Here is a 24951-nt window from a genome sequence, read left to right as displayed (position 1 = left end):
TAGTTTAAGTTAATACGGTGTACAGTTGTTCTCTTATTTTATTCCTTAATTTCACTATAACTTTATGCAACTTCCTGTAGTGCTATGTACATTGTTATGCTATTACGTATTACTACTGTATATAAGACTTAACACCACCTCCCTTTTCGGTTATTTATTTCATGTTGTTATCATTGTTGTCTGTACACAGGGGGCTGAAGATGGCGCAGTAATTCACCGAAACTTATAGCCAAATAAAATAACAGTTTGGAAATTAGACGGCTGAAAGGTGTTTGATTTGACATCCTGTACCGATCAACCGAGTCCCTGAACCATCTCTGTGAAGATGGACATGCAGAGATAGTTAATATCTGATGATGCAAGCTGAGAACCGGTTAATTTGAATAAATTAATCCTGTAGAACATGTACAATGTTTTCGTTTATTATTAAGTTGTTCTACCAAGAAGCGACGGAAGAATCAGATGACATAAAACGTTATTTGGTTTGTAACTGATTAGACTGATTTAAAACAATGAAGAAAAGTAATGTGCTTCCTGACATGTGCTGTCTTTACACCCATGAATTTCTAGTATTCAATATTACAGAGAACGTACTGACATACCTGAATTAATTCTGTATCAACAGACAGACGTAGAAGCAACGCAAATGAAAAATATTGGCATTCTATCATCATAGACAAATCAAATGTTGCTGTCGTAGTCCTTTTCAGTCTGCAGAGTGGTTTGATACAGCTCTCCGCACTTGCCTATCCTATGTATGTCTCTTCATACCTGCGTTAGGTACTGAAACATTCCTCCATTTGAACTTGCTGACTTGCTTCTACAATTTTTACCCACCATAATCGCTGAAGACGATCCCTGTCAATCTATCCCTTGATTTAGTCGTTGTGGCATAAAGTTTACTTCTCCCTTATTTAATTCCGTACCTCTTCACTATTTATACGATCATCCATCGGATCTTCAGCATTATTCGGTAAAAACTAGTTTCAAGAGCTTCTATTCTTTATTTGTTTGTGCTATATGTCGTCCACGTTTCACTTCCATACAAGGCTACGCTCCAGACAAATACTACCAGAATACATCCTAACACTTAATTTATATTCGGTGTTAACAAGTTCTTCTTTTTTGGAAACACTTCTCTTGGTATTACTATTGCCTGTTCGCCTCTGCTGTCATCAGTCATTTTGCTGCTCGAATAGCAGAACTCGTGTACTACTATTAGAGCCTCATTTTCTGATTTAATTTCCTCAGCAACTCTTGATTAATTCGATTACTCTAAATTGCCCTTGTTTTACTTTTGTTGATGTAAAAGTATTTTCAAAACACTTTCCGTACCGTTGAACCGCTCTTCCAAGTCTTTTACCATCCCTCACAGGATTATGCCATCGGCAACCCGTAAATTTCTAATTTTACGGCGACTACTTCCATTGGAGTAGCCTCGTAGCGAAGATCAAAATGGCAGACTCTTTTATTTCAGGAATATTTTGCCCAGGAATGTGTCATCGTCGTTAAACGTACAACAGAGCTGCATGTCGTCGTTTACGACTATTCTCAGTGACTGCAATGCGAGGCCATGTTGGCTGCTATTACAAGGCGAGATCAGTCATCCAGACTGTTCCACCAGCAACAACTGAAAAGTCTGCTGCCCCTCTTGAGGGATCATATATCAGGCTGGTCTCACCACAGATACATCTTCATGTGGTTATATTTAGGGGGTGGTTATCTGTGCCGCTGACACCCATAACACCTCACAGTGGCAACTTTCATGGTTCAGGGGTCAAAATGTATTATGACGAAAGTATTGCATACAAGACATTCACAAATACATCTCTTCCATTGAACAAGTGCTCATGGCTCCTAAGGTATGCATTGTAGAGCCCATGTTTACTAGATTTTCTTCTTGTTTTGGTCCATTCTAGCTCCTCCCAAAATATGGAAAGCAAAGAGCTTGCAGTAAAAGAGATTTTTTTCACAGTATCGAAGATGAAGTAGTGCTCATAGAAGATACGCACTTTTAATAGACTTTTTTTCTTCAGATGATCGTTCCTGCCATATCCCTGAATACTGACAATTCCTCCTGCGACACCCTTTATAGTACCAAAATGCAGGCATGTAACATATGTATATAAGTGTCACAGTTGGTTATTATACTTAAGCTTCAGAGCAGCATAAGCGTGAAAACTGTAAATATACATTTATACCTGATGCCATTCTTTCAAAGGGTAATGAACATGTAACAACAGGTTCTCATCTCAATACTTAAACGAAATTTACACACATAAACTCGAGAGAGCCAAGATAACTAATGTATATGTTCATGGCAGGGATAGCAGCAACTGTAAGCTGTACACTATCTGATCAAAAGTAACCGGAGAGCTATTTGTGGACATTAACGTGTGGTGTGTCCACCATTCGCCTTTATGACGGCTTGAACCTGATAGACACTTTCAGTGAGGTGTCGTACTGTCTGTAGAGGAATGACATCCCATTTTTACTCAAGAGCCACAACCAGGGAAAGTACGATCTTGAATGCCGGTCTCTGTATTAAATTCGACGTTGTAATTCAATCCAAAGCTGTTCCATTCGGTTCAGGTCAGAAGAATGGAGGGCCAGTCTATTTCAGGAATTTTACTGTGGACAAACCATTACCTCACAGATGCTACTTTATCAGAGCGTGCGTTGTCGTCCTGATACTGTTCCCCTGTTATATGCAGTACACTAAGCTGTAAAATTTGTTCATAGCCTTCTGGATTTAGCGTTTCCTTAACCACACAAGGGGACCACGCCCTAACCACGAAAAACATTCCATACCGTGACACCAACTCCACCATACTTCACTGTTCGCACTACACACAACAGGAGATCAGGTTCGATAGGATTCACCAAATCTAAACCCTTCCAGCGAATTGCCATAGTATATTGGGTCCTTCATCACTCCAAATCGGCCGGCCGAAGTGGCCGTGCGGTTAAAGGCGCTGCAGTCTGGAACCGCAAGACCGCTACGGTCGAAGGTTCGAATCCTGCCTCGGGCATGGATGTTTGTGATGTCCTTAGGTTAGTTAGGTTTAACTAGTTCTAAGTTCTAGGGGACTAATGACCTCAGCAGTTGAGTCCCATAGTGCTCAGAGCCATTTGAACCCTTTAGCCATCACTCCAAATCACTTGTTTACAGTCGTCCACTGTCCAGTGTCGTCTCTCTTTACACCACCACAAGTGTCACATAGCGCTGACAATAGAATTATATGGATTATGAGGAGCTGCTCGAGCATTGTACCCAATTCATTTTAACTGCTTAAGCACAGCCATTGTGCCAACTGGACTGCTGGTAGTACCGTGAAACTCGAGTGATTCCTTCCGCTGATTTCGTACGGTTATTTGCAACTACGGTACCCTTCCCAGTGCTCGACGGTTCCTGTCGACTGTACACGGTGTCTGCATGGTCTAGCTTTAGCTGTGGTTGTTATTTCCCGTTTCTACTTCATTATCTCATCATCACCAGTCGACCTGGGCAGCTTTAGAAGGGTTGAAATGTCCCTTATGGATTCGTTACTCAGCTGACATCGAATGACTAGTTTGAAGTCACTGGGCTCTCCTGAGTGATCCATTCTGCTGTTACTGCTTCCCTATTGACAACACAATACCTTCTTGTCTCCTTTTATACTGTCGAGTGCGCATCTGGTGACATCTAGTGGCCAATTCTGCGTTTGACTGGTGTGTCCGGATATTTCTGATCAGATGGTGTATGCTCGAAGAAAAAGGTAATTGTACCCCGTGTCAACATTTCAACGAAAATTGTACATCTAGAGTCAAGAGTGCATTTACCATTTATACTATGTTTTTGTTGCCACCAGTTCCATTTTCTACACTCATGCTCATAATTTAAGGATAATGCTGATACATGGTGAAACAACGCTCTGGTGGGCGGTTTGCGGGTTTAAATCACCTCGGGGTATGACCACGCGGTGCATTTGACCTGCGGTCGTCGCACGGTGGCGCTGGGAAGGTTCAAATGGCTCTGAGCACTATGGGACTCAACTGCTGTGGTCATCAGTCCCCTAGAACTTAGAACTACTTAAACCTAACTAACCTAAGGACATCACACACATCCATGCCCGAGGCAGGATTCGAACCTGCGACCGTAGCAGTCGCACGGTTCCGGACTGCGCGCCTAGAACCGCGAGACCACGGCGGCCGGCGCGCTGGCAGCAGTCCACATACGCAGAGGTGTGTTGGTGCATGTGAGAGTACGGTGCAGCGAGTAAGTGTGCAGACGTTTTCAGACGTGCTAATGGTGACTGTGAGTTGAAAGTGGCTCAAAGAACACATATTGACGACGTTATGAGGGGGCGGCTGGAGGCTGGTCAAACACAGCAGGGCCCTCCGTGTGCCACAGAGTGTCATCTCAAGATTATGGCAACGATTCCAGCAGATAGGAAACGTGTCCAGTCGCTACAGTACGGGACGTCCACAGTGTACATCACCGCAGGAAGACCGTTTCTCGCGATCAGTGCCCGCAGACGGCTATGGAGTACTGCAGGTAGCCTTGCTCGGGACCTTACCGCAGCCACTGGAACAATTGCCTCTAGACACACAGTCTACAGACGACTGAACAGACATAGTTTATTCTCATGGAGACCTGCAAGGTGCATTCCACTGACCCCTGGTCACAGAAGAGCCCGTAAAGCCTGGTGTCAAGAACTTGATCATTGGAACAATGGTCCCAGGTTATGTTAACGGATAAGTCCAGGTACAGGCTGAACAGTGGTTCTCGCTGGGTTTTCATCTGTCGTGAACCAGGAACCAGATACCAACCCCTTAATGTCCTTGAAGGGATCTGTATGGAGGTGGTGGTTTGATGGTGTGTGGTGGGATTATGATTGGTGCACGTACACCCCTGCATACCTTTGAAAGAGGAACTGTAACAGGTTCGCCTTTTCAGAGGTGTAGTGGATCCCACCTTCCTCCTGATGGATGATAACGCACGGCCCCACCGAGCTGCCATCGTGGAGGAGTACCTCGAAGCAGAAGATATCAAGCGAATGGAGTGGCCTGCCTGTTCTCCAGACCTAAACCCCATCCAGCACGTCTGGGATGCTCTCAGTCGACGTATCACTGCACGTCTTCAAACCCCTACGACACTTCAGGAGCTCCGACAGACACTTGTGCAAGAATGGGAGGCTATACCCCAGCAGCTGCTCGACCACCTGATCCAGAGTGTGCCAACCCGTTGTGCGGCCTGTATACGTGTTCATGGTGATCATATCCCATATTGATGTCGGGGTACATGTGCAGGAAACAGTGGCGTTTTGTAGCACATGTGTTTCGGGACGGTTTTCTCAACTTATCACCAATACCGTGTACTTACAGATCTGTGTCGTGTGTGTTCCCTATGTGCCTATGCTATTAGCGCCAGTTTTGTGTAGTGCCACGTTGTGTGGCACCATATTCTGCAATTATCTTTAATTTATGAGCGTGAGTGTACTTGTTGTATGATTTACAATTGACCAGTTCCTTTTTTATCACTCTTCTGACTGGTTTGATGCGGCCCGCCACGAATTCCTTTCCTTTGCCAACCTTTCCATCTCATAGTAGCACTTGCAACCTATGTCCTCAATTATTTTCCGCATGTACACCAGTCTCTGTCTTCCTCTACAGTTTTTACCCTCTACAGCTCCATCTTGAACAATGAACGTCATATCCTGATGTCTTAACAGATGTCCTGTCATCCTGTCCCTTCTGCTTGTCAGAGTTTTCCCTGTTCCTTTCCTTGCCGGTCCTCCGGAGAACCTCCTAATTTTCTATCTTATCAGTCCGCCGAATTTTCAACGTTCAAATTCTTCCATTCTCTTCTGTTCCGGTTTTCTCACAGTCCGTGTCCCACTACCATACAATGCTGTGCTCCAAACGTACATCTCGGAAATTTCTTCCTCTAATTAAGGCCTCTGTTTGACACTAGTAGACTTCTCTTGGCCAGGAATGCCCTTTTTGCCAGTGATAGTTGACTTTTTATGTCCTCCTTGCTCCGTCCATCATGGATTATTTAGCTGCCAGGGTATGAGAATTCCTTAACTTCATATACTCGTGACCACCAATTTTGATGTTAAGTTTCTCGCCGTTCTCATTTACTCTCAATCCATATTCTGTACTCATTACACTGTTCATTTCATTCAATAGCTCTTGTAATTCTTCACTTTGACTGAGGATAGAAATGCCACCATCGAATCTTAACCCTGATATCACTTTGAATTTCAGCCTCATTCTTGAACCTATATATTTTTTTTTTATTTCCGTCATTGCTTATTCGACGCGTAGATTGAACAGTAGAGGCGAAAGATTACATTCCTTTCTTACACTCTTTTTAATCCGTGCACTTCCTTCTTGGTCTTCCACTCTCCTTTCTCCCCTCTTGGTTGCCTTGTCGGGTAGCCGTTCGGTCTAAGGCCCCTTGCCACAGTTCGCGCGGCTCTCCCCGTCGGAGGTTTGAGTCCTCCCTCGGGCGTGGGTGTGTGTGTTGTCCTTATCGTTAAGTTAGTTTAAGTTACATTAAGTAGCGTGTAAGCCTAGGGACCGATGACCTCAGCAGTTTGGTCCCATAGGAACTTATCACAAATTTCCAAACTTTCCCCTCTTCGTTCTTGTACATATTGTACATACTCGTCTTTCCCTGTAGCTTACCCCCATTTTTTCAGGATTTTGAACATCTTGCACCATTTTACATTGTCGAACACTTTTCCCAGGTCGACGAATCCTATGAACGGGTCTTGATTTTTCTTCAGTCTTGCTTCCATTATCAACCGCAACGTCAGAACTCTGGAAGCCAGACTGATCGTCGTCTAAGAGATCCTCAGTTTTCTTTCAAATTCTTCTTATTCTTGTCAGCAACATGGATGCATGTGCTGTTAAGCTGATTTTGCAGTAATTCTAGCACTTGTCCAGTCTAGCAGTCTTAGGAATTCTGTGGATGATGTTTTTCGCCCGCGTCTCGTGGTCGTGCGGTAGCGTTCTCGCTTCCCACGCTCGGGTTCCCGGGTTCGATTCCCGGCGGGGTCAGGGATTTTTCTCTGCCTCGTGATGGCTGGGTGTTGTGTGCTGTCCTTAGGTTAGTTAGGTTTAAGTAGTTCTAAGTTCTAGGGGACTGATGACCATAGCTGTTAAGTCCCATAGTGCTCAGAGCCATTTGAACCATTTTTTGATGATGTTTTTCCTGTGTCACCAGCCACGCCAACGAAAATATTCTTTTTGTTACCACTTTGCCCAGTGATTGTAGAAATTCCGGTGGAATGTTATCTGTACCTTCTGCCTTATTTGATTTTAAATGTTCCAAAGCTCTTAGAATCCTGATTCTAATACTGGATCCCGTATATCTTCCCTATCAACTTCTGTTTATTTGTCTGTCACATCACACAAGTCCTCTCCGTCATAGAAAGCTTCAGTGTAGTCTTTGTTCCTATCCGCTCTCTTTAACAGTGGGATTCCCGTTCCACTCTTAACCTTGCACCTTTGTTTTTAATTTCACCGAAGGTTGTTTTGGCTTTTCTGTATACTGAGTCAGTCTTTCCGACAATCATTTCCTTTTCGATTTCCTCACACCTCTCATGTTGCCATTTCGCCTTAGCTTTCCTGTACTTCCTATTTTCTTCATTCCTAAGTGGCTTAAATGTCTGTATTTCCTAAATTTCCATGAAAATTTTTGTACTTCCTTCTTTCGTCGACCAGCTCAAGTATTTCGCCTGTTTTCCATGGTTTCTTCGCTGTTTCCTTCCTTGTACTTACGGTTTTCTTTCCAACTTCTGTAACTGCTCTTTTTAGAGATGTCCATTCATCTTCAACTGAACTGCCTACTGATCTGTTCATTATCGTAGTACCTATAGCCTCAGTGAACTTAGTGTGCCTTTCATTCCTTAGTATTTCCGTATCCCAGTTCTTTGCACAATGATTCTTCCTGACTAGTGTCTTAAACTTCAGCCTACTCTTCATCATTACCAAATTGTCATCAGAGTATGTATCTGCTCCTGGGTGCGCCTTACAATCCAATATCTGATTTCAGAATCTCTGTCTGACCATGACGCAGTCTGGCTGAAATCTTTCCATGTCTCCCAGCCTTTTCCAAGTATATCTCCTCCTCTTGTAATTTTTGAGCAGAGTATTCACTACTACTAACTGAAGTTTATTGCAGTACTTCATTAGTCTATCTCCTCTCTCGTTGTACTGCCATGCCTATATTCTCCCTTCCCTTAAATCACATTGCAGTCCCCAATTAGTATTAGATTTTCATCTCCCTTTACGTGCTGAATTATCCGTTCAATATCCTCATATAAGTTCTGTTTCTTTTCATCCCTTGCTTACGATGGCGGCATGTATACCTAACTATTGTCGTCGGTGTTGGTTTTCTGTCGATTCAAATAACAACAAACTTATCAATGAACTGTTCACAGTAACTCTATGTCTTACCTTACTGTTCATGACGAATCCTACTCCCGTTTTACTGTTTCCTGCTGATGTTGACGTCACCCTATATTCCGGAAATTCGTATTTTCTGTCCATTTCACTTCACTGATGCACAATATATCTAGACTGAGCCTTAGTATTTCCCTTTTCAGATTTTCTAGCTTTACTACCAAATGCGAACTTCTGACATTTCGCGACCCGACTCATAGAACGTTATCATTTCGTTGCTTATTCAATCTTTTTCTCACAGTTACCTCCGCCTTGGCAGTCCCCTCCCAGTAATCCGAATGGAGAGATCACCATGACACTTTTTCAGTTACAGGCCACAGGTCCTGTGGATACACGCTATGTGCCTTTAACGCAGTGGATTCCACTGTCTTCTGCATCCTCATGCCGTTGATAATTGCTGATTCTTCCGCCGTTTACTGGCAGTTTCCCACCCCAGAAAATGGTTCAAATGGCTCTGAGCACTATGGGACTCAACTGCTGTGGTCATCAGTCCCCTAGAACTTAGAACTACTTAAACCTAACTAACCTAAGGACATCACACACATCCATGCCCGAGGCAGGATTCGAACCTGCGACCGTAGCAGTCGCACGGTTCCGGACTGCGCGCCTAGAACCGCGAGACCACCGCGGCCGGCCCCACCCCAGAGAGAGACTGTCCGCTCGTCCACACTCTTTGACGAGGTCGTTGGCAAATTGAGGGTGACTTCTTATGTCAGAAGTCCTCAGCCGCCATTGCTGATTGCGTATTAAATTGGCTGAGATGAACATTTCTGTTATTCCAGGATAAGAAGTAACGCGTCGGCCGTCTCGCAATACTTTCGTGGTATGGTGAGAGACACTGTGAAGCACAGGGAGGATAACGGCATAACGAGGAAAGACTTCATGCACCTGCTGATCCAGCTCAAGAACAAGGGCTGCGTCGACAGTGACAAGAGCGTTAATCACAAGGAGAACGAGGACGAGGACAACTGGAGTGAGTGAACGTGGCTGTTTGTTTTAATAATTCAGGCAGCATTGATTTCACTGCTACAACTGAACTCTGTACATTCATCCATTTACTTTATTTTAACACACTGACTGCCGTACATACAGTTATGGATGTTAAAACTTCCTGGCAGATTAAAACTGTGTGCCCGACCGAGACTCGAACTCGGGACCTTTGCCTTTCGCGGGCAAGTGCTCTACCAACTGAGCAGGAGAGCTTCTGTAAAGTTTGGAAGGTAGGAGGCGAGGTACTGGCAGAAGTAAAGCTGTGAGTACCGGGCGTGAGTCGTGCTTCGGTAGCTCAGTTGGTAGAGCACTTGCCCGCGAAAGGCAAAGGTCCCGAGTTCGAGTCTCGGTCGGGCACACAGTTTTAATCTGCCAGGAAGTTTCATATCAGCGCACACTCCGCTGCAGAGTGAAAATCTCATTCTGGAAACATCCCCCAGGCTGTGGCTAAGCCATGTCTCCGCAATATCCTTTCTTTCAGGAGTGCTAGTTCTGCAAGTTTCGCAGGAGAGCTTCTGTAAAGTTTGGAAGGTAGGAGGCGAGGTACTGGCAGAAGTAAAGCTGTGAGTACCGGGCGTGAGTCGTGCTTCGGTAGCTCAGTTGGTAGAGCACTTGCCCGCGAAAGGCAAAGCTCTCGAGTTCGAGTCTCGGTCGGGCACACAGTTTTAATCTGCCAGGAAGTTTCATATCAGCGCACACTCCGCAGCAGAGTGAAAATCTCATTCTGGAAACATCCCCCAGGCTGTGGCTAAGCTATGTCTCCGCAATATCCTTTCTTTCAGGAGGGCTAGTTCTGCAAGTTTCGCAGGAGAGCTTCTGTAAAGTTTGGAAGGTAGGAGGCGAGGTACTGGCAGAAGTAAAGCTGTGAGTACCGGGCGTGAGTCGTGCTTCGGTAGCTCAGTTGGTAGAGCACTTGCCCGCGAAAGGTAAAGGTCCCGAGTTCGAGTCTCGGTCGGGCACACAGTTTTAATCTGCCAGGAAGTTTCATATCAGCGCACACTCCGCTGCAGAGTGAAAATCTCATTCTGGAAACATCCCCCAGGCTGTGGCTAAGCCATGTCTCCGCAATATCCTTTCTTTCAAGAGTGCTAGTTCTGCAAGTTTCGCAGGAGAGCTTCTGTAAAGTTTGGAAGGTAGGAGGCGAGGTACTGGCAGAAGTAAAGCTGTGAGTACCGGGCGTGAGTCGTGCTTCGGTAGCTCAGTTGGTAGAGCACTTGCTCGCGAAAGGCAAAGCTCTCGAGTTCGAGTCTCTGTCGGGCACACAGTTTTAATCTGCCAGGAAGTTTCATATCAGCGCACACTCCGCTGCAGAGTGAAAATCTCTTTCTAGTTATGGATGTTTCACCGCCAGGCCAAGTCACAGTGTCACGCGTGCCGTTTCTGCTGTGGCCACCGGCGGGCTCGTGGCAGGCAATGTGTTAATAGTATGGGGTTCATCTCTTACATCCAATCAGGTGTTACCACCACATTATTCTTCCTGATATTGCTGAAATTAGCTCACCATTACATTATTGCTGATAATAACATTACTGTAAAGTGGTGGAATATGCAGGGTGGTCCATTGATCGTGACCGGGCCAAATACACTCCTGGAAATTGAAATAAGAACACCGTGAATTCATTGTCCCAGGAAGGGGAAACTTTATTGACACATTCCTGGGGTCAGATACATCACATGATCACACTGACAGAACCACAGGCACATAGACACAGGCAACAGAGCATGCACAATGTCGGCACTAGTACAGTGTATATCCACCTTTCGCAGCAATGCAGGCTGCTATTCTCCCATGGAGGCGATCGTAGAGATGCTGGATGTAGTCCTGTGGAACGGCTTGCCATGCCATTTCCACCTGGCGCCTCAGTTGGACCAGCGTTCGTGCTGGACGTGCAGACCGCGTGAGACGACGCTTCATCCAGTCCCAAACATGCTCAATGGGGGACAGATCCGGAGATCTTGCTGGCCAGGGTAGTTGACTTACACCTTCTAGAGCACGTTGGGTGGCACGGGATACATGCGGACGTGCATTGTCCTGTTGGAACAGCAAGTTCCCTTGCCGGTCTAGGAATGGTAGAACGATGGGTTCGATGACGGTTTGGATGTACCGTGCACTATTCAGTGTCCCCTCGACGATCACCAGTGGTGTACGGCCAGTGTAGGAGATCGCTCCCCACACCATGATGCCGGGTGTTGACCCTGTGTGCCTCGGTCGTATGCAGTCCTGATTGTGGCGCTCACCTGCACGGCGCCAAACACGCATATGACCATCAATGGCACCAAGGCAGAAGCGACTCTCATCGCTGAAGACGACACGTCTGCATTCGTCCCTCCATTCACGCCTGTCGCGACACCACTGGAGGCGGGCTGCACGATGTTGGGGCGTGAGCGGAAGACGGCCTAACGGTGTGCGGGACCGTAGCCCAGCTTCATGGAGACGGTTGCGAATGGTCCTCGCCGATACCCCAGGAGCAACAGTGTCCCTAATTTGCTGGGAAGTGGCGGTGCGGTCCCCTACGGCACTGCGTAGGATCCTACGGTCTTGGCGTGCATCCGTGCGTCGCTGCGGTCCGGTCCCAGGTCGACGGGCACGTGCACCTTCCGCCGACCACTGGCGACAACATCGATGTACTGTGGAGACCTCACGCCCAACGTGTTGAGCAATTCGGCGGTACGTCCACCCGGCCTCCCGCATGCCCACTATACGCCCTCGCTCAAAGTCCGTCAACTGCACATACGGTTCACGTCCACGCTGTCGCGGCATGCTACCAGTGTTAAAGACTGCGATGGAGCTCCGTATGCCACGGCAAACTGGCTGACACTGACGGCGGCGGTGCACAAATGCTGCGCAGCTAGCGCCATTCGACGGCCAACACCGCGGTTCCTGGTGTGTCCGCTGTGCCGTGCGTGTGATCATTGCTTGTACAGCCCTCTCGCAGTGTCCGGAGGAAGTGTGGTGGGTCTGACACACCGGTGTCAATGTGTTCTTTTTTCCATTTCCAGGAGTGTATCTCATGAAATACGCATCAAACGAAAAAAACTGCAAAGAACGAAACTCGTCTAGCTTGAAAGGGGAAACCAGATGGCGCTATAGTTGGCCCGCTAGATGGCGCTGCCGTAGGTCAAACCGATATCAACTGCGTTTTTAAAAATAGGAACTCCCATTTTTATTACATATTCGTGTAGTACGTAAAGAAATATGAATGTTTTAGTTGGACCACTTTTTTCGGTTAGTGATAGATGGCGCTGTAATAGGCACAAACATGTAAGTACGCGGTATCATGTAACATTCCGGAATTGCGGACGGTATTTGCTTCGTGATACATTACCCGTGTTAAAATGGACCGTTTACCAATTCCGGAAAAGGTTGATATCGTGTTGATGTATGGCTATTGTGATCAAAATGTCCAACGGGCGTGTGCTTTGTATGCTGCTCGGTATCCTGGACTACATCATCCAAGTGTCCCGACCGTTCGCCGGATAGTTAAGTTATTTACGGAAACAGGAAGTGTTCAGCGACATGTGAAACGTCAACCAAGACCTGCAACAAATGATGATGCCCAGGTAGATGTTTTAGCTGCTGTTGCGGCTAACCCGCACATCAATAGCAGACAAATTGGGCGATAATCGGGAATCTCAAAAACGTATGTGTTGAGAATGCTACATCAACATCGATTGCACCCGTGTATTTCTATGCACCAGGAATTCCATGGCGACGACTTTCAAAGTCGTGTACAGTTCTGCCACTGGGCACAAGAGAAATTACGGGACGATGACAGATTTTTTGCACGCGTTCTGTTTAGCGACGAAGCGCCGTTCACCAACAGCGGTAACGTAAACCGGCATAATATGCAGTATTGGGCAACGGAAAATCCACGATAGCTACGACAAGTGGAACATCAACGACCTTGGCGGGTTAATGTATGGTGCGGCATTATGGGAGGAAGGATAATTGCCCCCATTATATCGATGGCAATCTAAATGGTGCAATGTATTCTGACTTCCTACGTAATGTTCTACCGATGTTACTACAAGATGTTTCACTGCATGACAGAACGGCGATGTACTTCCAACATGATGGATGTCCGGCACATAGTTCGTGTGCGGTTGAAGCGGTATTGAACAGTGTATTTCATGACAGGTGTATTGGTCCTAGGAGCATGGCCCGCACGTTCGCCGGATCTGACGTCCCCGGATTTCTTTATGAGGGGAAAGTTGAAGGATATTTGCTATCGTGATCCACCGACAACGCCTGACAACATGCGTCAGCGCATTGTCAATGCATGTGCGAACATTACGGAAGGTGAACTACTCGCTGTTGAGAGGAATGTCGTTACACGTATTACCAAATGCATTGAGGTTAACGGACATCATTTTGAGCATTTATTACATTAATGTGGTATTTACAGGTAATCACGCTGTAACAGCATGCGTTCTCAGAAATGATAAGTTCACAAAGGTACATGTATCACATTGGAATAACCGAAATAAAATGTTCATAACGTACCTATGTTCTGTATTTTAATTTAAAAAACCTACCTGTTACCAACTGTTCGTCTAAAATTGTGATCCATGTCTTTGTGACTATTACAGCTCCATCTATCACAAAGTTAAAAAGTGGTCCAACTAAAACATTCATATTTCTTTACCTACTACACGTATATGTAATAAAAATTGGGGTTCCTGTTTTAAAAAAACGCAGTTGATATCCGTTAGACCTATGGTAGCGCCATCTAGCGGGCCAACCATAGCGCCATCTGGTTTCCCCCTTCCAGCTGGACAAGTTTCGTTCTTTGTAGTTTTTTCGTTTGACGCTTATTTCGTGAGATATTTGGCCCGGTCACGATCAATGGGCCACCCTGTATATATACACTTTTAGGCAAAAATAGATTGCTACTTACTGTAAAGATGACACGTTAAGTTGCAGACACAATTCAGTCGCGTACACATTAGCTTTCGGCCACAACATTCGTCAGGAAAAAAAGTAGATACTCACACACATTCATTCACACAAGCAAGCACACCTCACGCACACATGACTGCCACTTCGTCACCCAGTACCACCCCGGCGTGGAAGAACTGAGCCACATCCTTCGCCACAGTTCTGATTAACTATCATAATGCCTGAAATGAGGGACATCCTACCCAAGATCCTTCCTACCACTCCTAAAGTTGTGTTCCATCGTCCACCCAAACGCCACGTCATCAGGGCCATCCCTTTGCCACTCCCAATCCCAACCTTTTGCCAGAAGTCCAAGACCTGCCCAATACATCCACCCAGCAATTCCTGTTCCAGTCCTGTCACAGGCTTATCCTACCATGCCACAGGCCAGATCACCTGTGAAACCAGCCATGTCATATACCAGCTCTGCTGCAGTCATTGCACATCTGCATCTACGTAGACACTCCGCAAGCTACCGTACGGTGCGTGGTGGAGGGTACTCTGTACCACGACTTGCCATTTCCTTTTCTGTTCCACTCACAAATACAACATGGGAAAACGACTGTTTTTATACCCTCATATGAGCCCTAATTTCTCGTATGTTGTCTTCGTGGTCCTTACGCGCAATGTATGTTGGCGGCAGTAGAATCTGTCGGAACTCAGCTTCAAATGCCGGTTCTCTAAACTTTCTCAGTAGCGTTTCTCGAAAAGAACGTTGCATTCTCTCCAGGGATTCCCATTTGAGTTCCCAAAGCGTCTCTGTAAGTCTTACGTATTGTTGGAACCTACTGCCAACAAATCTAGCAGCCCACCTCTGAAATGACTTTATGTTTTCCTTTATTGCAAGCTGGTTCGGATCCCAAACACTCGAGCAGTCGATTCCGTATTTCTAGATTTCCGGAAAGCTTTTGACACCGTTCCTCACAAGCGACTTCTAATCAAGCTGCGGGCCTATGGGGTATCGTCTCAGTTGTGCGACTGGATTCGTGATTTCCTGTCAGGAAGGTCGCAGTTCGTAGTAATAGACGGCAAATCATCGAGTAAAACTGAAGTGATAACAGGTGTTCCCCAGGGAAGCGTCCTGGCACCTCTGCTGTTCCTGATCTATATAAATGACCTGGGTGACAATCTGAGCAGTTCTCTTAAGTTGTTCGCAGATGATGCTGTAATTTGCCGTCTAGTGAGGTCATCCGAAGACCAGATCAGTTGCAAAGCGATTTAGAAAAGATTGCCGTGTGGTGTGGCAGGTGGCAGTTGACGCTAAATAACGAAAAGTGTGAGGTGATCGACATGAGTTCCAAAAGAAATCCGTTGGAATTCGATTACTCGATAAATAGTACAATTCTCAAGGCTGTCAATTCAACTAAGTACCTGGGTGTTAAAATTACGAACAACTTCAGTAGGAAAGACCACATAGATAATATTGTGGGGAAGGCGAGCCAAAGGTTGCGTTTCATTGGTAGGACACTTAGAAGATGCAACAAGTCCACTAAAGAGACAGCTTACACTACACTCGTTCGTCCTCTGTTAGAATATTGCTGCGCGGTGTGGGATCCTTACCAGGTGGGATTGACGGAGGACATCGAAAGGGTGCAAAAAAGGCAGCTCGTTTTGTATTATCACGTAATAGGGGAGAGAGTGTGGCAGATATATACGCTAGTTGCGATGGAAGTCATTAAAGCAAAGACGTTTTTCGTCGCGGCGAGATGTATTTACGAAATTTCAGTCACCAACTTTCTCTTCCGAATGCGAAAATATTTTGTTGAGCCCAACCTACATAGGTAGGAATGATCATCAAAATAAAATAAGAGAAATCAGAGCTCGAACAGAAAGGTTTAGCTGTTCGTTTTTCCCGCGCGCTGTTCGGGAGTGGAATGGTAGAGAGATAGTATGATTGTGGTTCGATGAACCCTCAGCCAAACACTTAAATGTGAATTGCAGAGTAATCATGTAGATGTAGATGTACACAAGAATAGGTCGTACCAGCTTACTATCTGCGGTCTCCTTCACAGGTGAACCACTATTTCCTAAAATTCTCCCGATAAACCCGAAATCGACCATTCGCCTTCCTACCACATTCTCGTATGCCTGTTCCACCTTATATCGCTTTGCAACGTTACGCCTAGATATTTGAACGATTTGACTCTGTCAAACAGGACACTAGTAATACGGTATTCGAACATTGCGTGTTTGATCTTCCTAATCATCCACATTAACTTACATTTTTCCGCGTTTGGAGCTAGCTGCCAATACACTTCAAATTTGCCTCTGATACTGATGTAATATATAATATCTATTGCACGAGAAAACAATTAACGTACCATTTCAGTCTGACTGCTGCAGAATTTAACAAAAAATATTACACTTCTAGAAAATACACGAAAGGAATGTTAATAACATTGGTAGTTTATTGCAGAGAAATAAATAATGCACATTTGGGCAACCTCAGACATAGAGTATGCCACTTAAAAATTATTTCAGTTTATAAATCACAACATACTGCGAAATTTAGATACATGCAGTATGAAAGAGTTGCTAATGTAGCATGTACCAGAAAGACTTTAAGTATCGGGAATTACCACTGTACAGTCCTCGAGACACTTCATTTCTCACTGAAAAGGACTTCTTGCGTTGGAGATCGAGCCATAGCTGAATATGTTTAGATATATTCAGTTGCGATTGCATTTGTATGATTAGTGGAAGTAATACATTTTCTGAATTTTTTTAAGGGCTATCAATCGATGACATCGCTGCCCAGGCATTTGTGTTCTTCATCGCGGGTTTTGAGACGTCGTCATCCACCGTGAGCTTTGCCTTGCACGAACTGGCCTTCAACCCAGACATCCAGTCCCGGGTGCAGGAGGAGATTGACGCTGTTCTGAAGGAGAACAAAGGAGAAGTCACTTATGAAGCGGTGAACAATATTCACTACCTCGGTAAAGTTGTTGCAGGTATGGATTTTCTTTGATTAGTTAAAGCTAATGTAAGTGAAACTGAATCATTCTACCAGTACTGTCAACACAGGTATCGCAGACTCCTTGTGTGGTAGATTAGAAAGTCGCTTTGTTCCATTGTTTCTGCTACCAATAGAAAAACGAGGATTTCTATAATTAAAGTTAGTCAATGTCATGCCGGAAGTAACTTTGTCGCAGTTAACTTAAAGCCATCAAGAAAATGTCGGCCTGTTTCCGTTACGTTCATTATGCTCTAGCGCCTATTTGTGCTCTTGCGATGAAAAAAAGGAAGGAGAGTCGTAAGAAGTGGAATATTCTGCGCTTAGGTGACTGTAATCGCATCTGCCATTTTAATTCCACGTGTTGCAACCATCAGAGGTTTTCCAGAATTAAATTTACACTCTGCAGTGGAGTGTGTGCTGACATGAAACTTCCTGGTAGATTAAAACTGAGTGGCAGACCGAGACTCGAACTCGGGACCTTTGCCTTCCGTGGGCAAGTGCTCTAATGACTGACCCACGAGTCGTCCCCACAGCTTTACTTCCGGCAGTAACTCACCTGCTACCTTCCAGACTTGGGCAGTACTGGCGGGCTAAGTCTTGCTTGGGTGGCTCACTCGGTAGAGCATTTGCCTGCGAAAGACAGAGGTCTCGAGCTCAAGTCACAGTCCGGCATACAGTTTTAATCTGCCAAGAAGTTTCATATCAGCACACGCTCCGCTGCTGAGTGAAAATTTTAGGCGCTACAGTCTGGAACCGCGCGACCGCTACGGTCGCAGTTTCGAATCCTGCCTCGGGCATGGATGTGTGTAATATCCTTAGGTTAGTTAGCTTTAAGTAATTCTAGGGGACTGATGACCTCAGAAGTTAAGTCCCATAGTGCTCAGAGCCATTTTTTTGAAAATTTTACTCTGGAAACATCACCCATGCCGTGGCCAAGCTAAGTCTCTGCAATATCCTTTCTTTCAAGAGTGATAATCGTGCAAGGTTCACAGGAAAGCTTCTGTGATGTTTGGAAGGTAGGAGGTGAGGTACTAGCGAAAATAAAGTGTTGAGGACGGGTCGTAAGTCATGCTTGGGTAGCTCAATCGGTAGAGTACTTACTCACGAAAGGCATAGATCCCGAGTTCAAGTCTCAGTCTGGTACACAATTTTAATCTGCCAGAAAGTTTCAGTTTGAGATTCTTTATGAACTAATTAATACATGAGGTGTACACTACCTGATCAAATGTATCAGGATATCTTTTAGAGGACATTAATATGAGGTGTGTCCACGCTTATCCTTCTTCTGGGGACACTCTTAATGAAGTGTCCGCATGTCTGGAGGAATGGCCCTAAAGGATGGGGCCCCTGCACGCCCACACCAACGTGGTGACGAAACCAAAAGTTCTACTGTCACCTCCGTATAACATGTTAGTTTTCAAATCGTGAGTCACAAGATGCAGGCTGTGATGTTTTCCATGCGTCTGGGTAGGATTACTCATTGACGTGGTCCATCAGGAGACAGAAAGTGGACGAAAGCGATCGAAGGGTAGCGGTTTGTAAGGGCAGAGGGAAAAAAGTGCCAAGGCAAGCGCCAAGGGGAAAAAACCTTCTGCGACAGTAGGGCGGGTAGTAAGGGCAGTAGCGATTTGCTAGCTGCGACAGTGCGACGTATCGTGCATCGTTACCTTTATCGTTGCAGGAGCTCGTTGTAGGGCCTGCTGCAGCTGCTGCGTCCCTGTAACAGTTCAAGGTCGTCATACATTAGTCGGCGATTGGTCATAGATGAGCTCACAGTGTAGGGGGGGGGGGGGGGCTGGTTTGCGTGCTGCGTACAGTACGGTTTCCTTGCGATTGCCTGTTTTCGGCTGGTCGAGCATCTGGGGTTGCCAGTATTAGCTGTGTTGCAGGGGCTCGCAAGTACTTTCGTGGTAGCGTGCTATGGACCATAGATGTTTAGCTTCGACCAGCTTTGATGCTGCCGCCACGGAGTAGAGTTGTGTCAAGGCCGCCAAAAATTACAAACAACAATAGTAATTTTTCAGTTCAGTTTTTACACATAGAGTCTCACGTTAATTAAATGGTAAAGACCTTTCTCTTTGGCTAGTAACATAGAAACTACTTAATTATTTTACGAGTGTAAAAGTAAATCATAGATATTTTTTATTCTATTAGTTACATTTTACATTTATAAGCGAATTTATTTATTACCTGTATAAATAAAACTTGTGATTTCTTTTTCACTCAGTATCGTGAAAGTTTCAAATGACAAAATCTGAGTGGAGAACATTACATATAGTCTTTCCCCATGGCAGTGTAACATGACGTGTGGAGGAGAGGAGAGGACAGGAAGAAGATTACGGCAGCCTCAGGATGAGGGGGGAGGGGGGGGAATGTTTTATCTTTATCTTGCATTGTTATCAACTCAGACGCGACGCAACGATCAGCTGCTATGGTACAAAATGCGCACGGAATTAGCGTTTTGGAAAGACGTGGGAAGTTGGAATTGTACGAGACCCATATGGAGCAGGAATATCTTCATCGTCATTAGCCGCTAAATGCCTTGATGATTAATACTGAACACAGGTTCATAGAGCAGCTACAAAGCAACTGTTCGAACGTTGCAGCTGGCAGCATTTGAAAACATGATGTCATAGTCACGAAGACTACCGGCTTGTGCCAATACTTATGAAGCACAGTGACACTGGTACGGCGGCAGGCGGTGGCAGCTGTTGTTTATATTGGAACCTTGTGGTGTTATGTTTTTGATTATAAGATATTATGGTTCAAAAACCTGAAGTTCAGAACAGTATTTTCCAAAAAATTTGTCATTGTAAGACTTATCACAAGGGGAGGTGGGGAGGGAGAGTGGTACAAGGGAGCGCGTTCCGGGACCTAAAAGTTTAGAAATTAAGCACTGGTCGTAGTTACCCAGAGAAAGGATAAACGGGTTACGCGAGTGTCTCGTGTTTCTGTACAGTCGTGTGGAGAGTTTTTGGAATACCTGCAAGATGGTATCTAGCCGATATTCCTGGTGAAGATCCGCGGTGCGTGTGAATCGCGGAGCGTTGCTTATGATTCCGAGTACTTCGTTCTGTATGAGCTGCAGACGGCGCAGGCGTGCGGGTGCAGCGTATCCCAAGAAGGAGCAGCATACGTCATCAGAGGTCTGACAAGTGTGATGTACATGGACCTGGACCCCCTCCTATCCAGTGTGCTAAGCCTGTTAAGCATAGGGTAGAGTTGTTTGAGCCTCGCGTTTGCTTTGTTGGTCACGTGTTGAATGTGGGCCTTCCAGAGTAGTTTCCGGTGCAGCCAGACAGCGAGGTATTTCACCTTCTCGCGGAAACGTATTGGGCGTGCTTGTAGTGTTATTGGGTTGCAGTGTTGAGCCGGCCGTGGCGGCCGAGCGGCTCTAGGCGCTTCAGTCTGGAACCGCGCGACCGCTACGGTCGCAGATTCGAATCCTGCCTCGGGCATGGCTGTGGGTTAGTTAGTTAGGTTAGTTAGGTTTAAGTAGTTCTGAGTTCTAGGGGACTGATGACCTCAGATGTTATGTCCCATAGTGCTCAGAGCCATTTGCAGTGTTGATGTTTGCGCAGTAGTTTCGGTCTTCTAGTGAACAGAACGGCTTCGCACTTGTCGACGTTTAAGAGGAATGGCGATCTATTATTCCTCAAGGGCCGAAACCAGAGAATGTAGTCATGTTGGACTATAGGATATGGAGCGAAGTCTACTTTCTAACTCGCCCCATACGTGTTCCATTGACTTCAGGTCGGGACTCGGAGCAGGCCAGTCCATTTCAGGAATGTTATTGTCTACAAACAACTACCTCACAGGTGCTACTTTATGACGGCGTCTATTATAATGCTAATACAAACAATCATCATGTCCGAACTCGTTCTCTATTATATGCAATACATTATGCCGTAAAAATGTGTCCATGTCGTTTCGCATTTAACGTTTTCTTAAGTGCAGGAAAGAAACTGTACCCTAACAACGGACAACTCCCCATACTGTAACACCACCTATTCCGTACTTCACTGTCGGCACTAAAAATGATAACAGACAACGTCTTCTGGCATTCGCCAAATCCGCAATCATCTATCGCATCGAAACAGGATTCATCACTCCACACCATACCAAGGGTCGCTTAGGATTGACACCAGAAATGTGTAGCTTATGAAGAGCTGCTCGACAATTGTACCACATTCATTTTTAATTCCTTACCCACAGTTATTGTGCTAGTTGGACTGCTGGTACTACCTCAGAACTCACCAGTGATTCCTTCCACTGATTTCATGCGAATTTTTACAATCCCTCTCCGCAGTACTCGACAGTACCTGTCGGTCAGAACATGATGTCTGCCTGGCCTAGGTTTTACTGTAGTTGTTCTTTCTCGTTTCCGCTTCGTAAACACATCGCCACCAGTCTACTTGGGCTGCTTTAGAAGGGTTCAAATGTTCCAGACGGATCTGTTTGTCAGGTGACATCCACTGACTAGTCCACGTTCGAGTCACTGAGCTGCCCTGACGGACTCATTCTGCTGCTACTGCTACTCTACTTACTACACAATACTTCCTGCCTCCTTTTATACTGTCGGGTCCACCTCTTCTGACATATCGTCGTCGGTTCTCCACTACATATGAGTGTCCAGACACTTTCGATCAGCGAGTGTATGTCAGAAGACATCACTAGGAGGGGATATATTGCTATTTACTCCACAGATTTGGGCATCTGAACAACTTCTCTGCAAACTTGTACACAGCTATTGTTCGTGAACCACATCATGTTTAGCTTTCGGGTCTGTATTCACATGTGATAGTCGACGCTCTAATCTTCGTCCTAGCATGCTTATAATATTTTCATTGTTTCCCTAAATCACTGAACATAAATGATTAGATGATTCCTTTAAAAAGGCCACAACCGATTCGTTCCCAGATCTTTATCCAGCTGAGGTAGTACTCCGTCTCTGATATTTTCACCATTGGAAATATGTTACATTCTAGCAATCCCTTTTTTCTCATTAATTTTTCAACCTTCCCTCCAAAACCCAAGTTGGAAGCAGTGGTGAGTATGACACTCGAAAATTTCTTTTGTTTGACCTCTAGATTAGCTTTCGATTCTTCGACACATCTAATAGGTAATCTTTAATCAGCTTCTTTTTTTTCTCTCAGTAAATAATACGGTGTATGGAACTGAGGTATACAGACTAAGTTTAACATATTAATACGTTTGCTGGCCGGAGTGGCTGAGCGGTTTTAGGCGCTACAGTCTGGAACCGCGCGACCGCTACGGTCGCAGGTTCGAATCCTGCCTCGGGCATGATGTCCTTAGGTTAGTTAGGTTTAAGTAGCTCTAAGTTCTAGGGGACTGATGACCTCAGAAGTTAAGTCCCATAGTGCTCAGAACCATTTGAACCATTAATACGTTTCGTTGGCTGTGCCCAGTGAAACATTCCAGAGGCACAATTTGTCATCTTTGAACCCTCTCAGCGACCAGTGTTTGCACTTGAGTGGTATGACAGCAAATTCCATTGTTTCTTTCTCCTGTGAAATCGAATGAGTTTTGTTTCTTTCAGTCTTTTTATTAGAAATTAGAAAATTATACAAGATATTTCAGATTTTTGTGGTCATATGTATGAGAATTTAAACCAAAGAAAAAGAAACATTCTAAAAAGTTGTTAAGTAGCGAAATCCAAAAACTTTTACATTTCCTACTATTGTCGGACTTTAAGGTACACCAGTAAACAAGTTCATGTATTGTACATATTCCCATTATGTGGCGTATTACAGTAACTCAACTTTTTAAAAGTAAAGTTCCCGTTTCACCAAACATTGTAGCAAGAATAAAATGTGTTTTCACTCAATCTTGAAGACATGTCCTTAAGAAAAGCCATTTTAACTGAAGCATAACAATCCATTTATTTCATAATGAAATTTATTTTAATCATCCATTGTAGTTCAAAATGAGTAATTATCGTAATAATTGCACAATATGAAATGTCTGTGTGACAGTGAAGATTACTGTAAATACAAACTTCTTGATAACTATTTTTAAACGACAGATTAGCAAACACTCAGTATGTACGAGGGCAGTTCAATACGTAATGCAACACATTTTTTTTTCTCGGCCAATTTTGGTTGAAAAAACCGGAAATTTCTTGTGGAATATTTTCAAACATTCCCGCTTCGTCTCGTATAGTTTCATTGACTTCCGACAGGTGGCAGCGCTGAACGGAGCTGTTAAAATGGCGTCTGTAACGGATGTGCGTTGCAAACAACGGGCAGTGATCGAGTTTCTTTTGGCGGAAAACCAGGGCATCTCAGATATTCATAGGCGCTTGCAGAATGTCTACGGTGATCTGGCAGTGGACGAAAGCACGGTGAGTCGTTGGGCAAAGCGTGTGTCATCATCGCCGCAAGGTCAAGCAAGACTGTCTGATCTCCCGCGTGCGGGCCGGCCGTGCACAGCTGTGACTCCTGCAATGGCGGAGCGTGCGAACACACTCGTTCGAGATGATCGACGGATCACCATCAAACAACTCAGTGCTCAACTTGACATCTCTGTTGGTAGTGCTGTCACAATTGTTCACCAGTTGGGATATTCAAAGGTTTGTTCCCGCTGGGTTCCTCGTTGTCTAACCGAACACCATAAAGAGCAAAGGAGAACCATCTGTGCGGAATTGCTTGCTCGTCATGTGGCTGAGGGTGACAATTTCTTGTCAAAGATTGTTACAGGCGATGAAACATGGGTTCATCACTTCGAACCTGAAACAAAACGGCAATCAATGGAGTGGCGCCACACCCACTCCCCTACCAAGAAAAAGTTTAAAGCCATACCCTCAGCCGGTAAAGTCATGGTTACAGTCTTCTGGGACGCTGAAGGGGTTATTCTGTTCGATGTCCTTCCCCATGGTCAAACGATCAACTCTGAAGTGTATTGTGCTACTCTTCAGAAATTGAAGAAAAGACTTCAGCGTGTTCGTAGGCACAAAAATCTGAACGAACTTCTCCTTCTTCATGACAACGCAAGACCTCACACAAGTATTCGCACCCGAGAGGAGCTCACAAAACTTCAGTGGACTGTTCTTCCTCATGCACCCTACAGCCCCGATCTCGCACCGTCGGATTTCCATATGTTTGGCCCAATGAAGGACGCAATCCGTGGGAGGCACTACGCGGATGATGAAGAAGTTATTGATGCAGTACGACGTTGGCTCCGACATCGACCAGTGGAATGGTACCGTGCAGGCATACAGGCCCTCATTTCAAGGTGGCATAAGGCCGTAGCATTGAATGGAGATTACGTTGAAAAATAGTGTTGTGTAGCTAAAAGATTGGGGAATAACCTGGTGTATTTCAATGCTGAATAAAACAACCCCTGTTTCAGAAAAAAAATGTGTTGCATTACTTATTGAACTGCCCTCGTATGATGAAAAGAACACTTGTCCACTGGAACGATTCAGGGGCCCATGTTTCTCTTTAGGAACTGAATAATCATTTCCAACTTTCTTGCAAAGACTTCGGTGCTATTAGGCCTTTCAGCATTCAAATATCACCTTCTAACTCGAGCGTTGCAATCATATGCTTTGTCGCGCTTGAATGGTAGATGTTAGTATAAAAAAAGT

General features: G+C 45.2%; 1 protein-coding gene across 2 annotated transcripts in view; it reads left to right on the top strand.

Annotated features, from left to right (window-relative positions):
* Positions 1-24951, top strand: part of LOC126262942 (cytochrome P450 6k1-like) — a 125740-nt gene that overhangs the window by 88164 nt on the left and 12625 nt on the right. For both annotated transcript variants that reach the window (XM_049959881.1, XM_049959880.1), the window contains exons 5-6: positions 9240-9430; positions 17116-17337. In XM_049959881.1, the coding sequence (XP_049815838.1) occupies positions 9240-9430; positions 17116-17337 (413 nt within the window). The remainder of the gene's footprint in view (positions 1-9239; positions 9431-17115; positions 17338-24951) is intronic.

The sequence above is a fragment of the Schistocerca nitens genome, chromosome 6 (genome assembly GCF_023898315.1).
Source record: "Schistocerca nitens isolate TAMUIC-IGC-003100 chromosome 6, iqSchNite1.1, whole genome shotgun sequence".
NCBI classification, from domain to species: domain Eukaryota; kingdom Metazoa; phylum Arthropoda; class Insecta; order Orthoptera; family Acrididae; genus Schistocerca; species Schistocerca nitens.
This window is presented reverse-complemented; position numbering and strand designations above follow the sequence as displayed.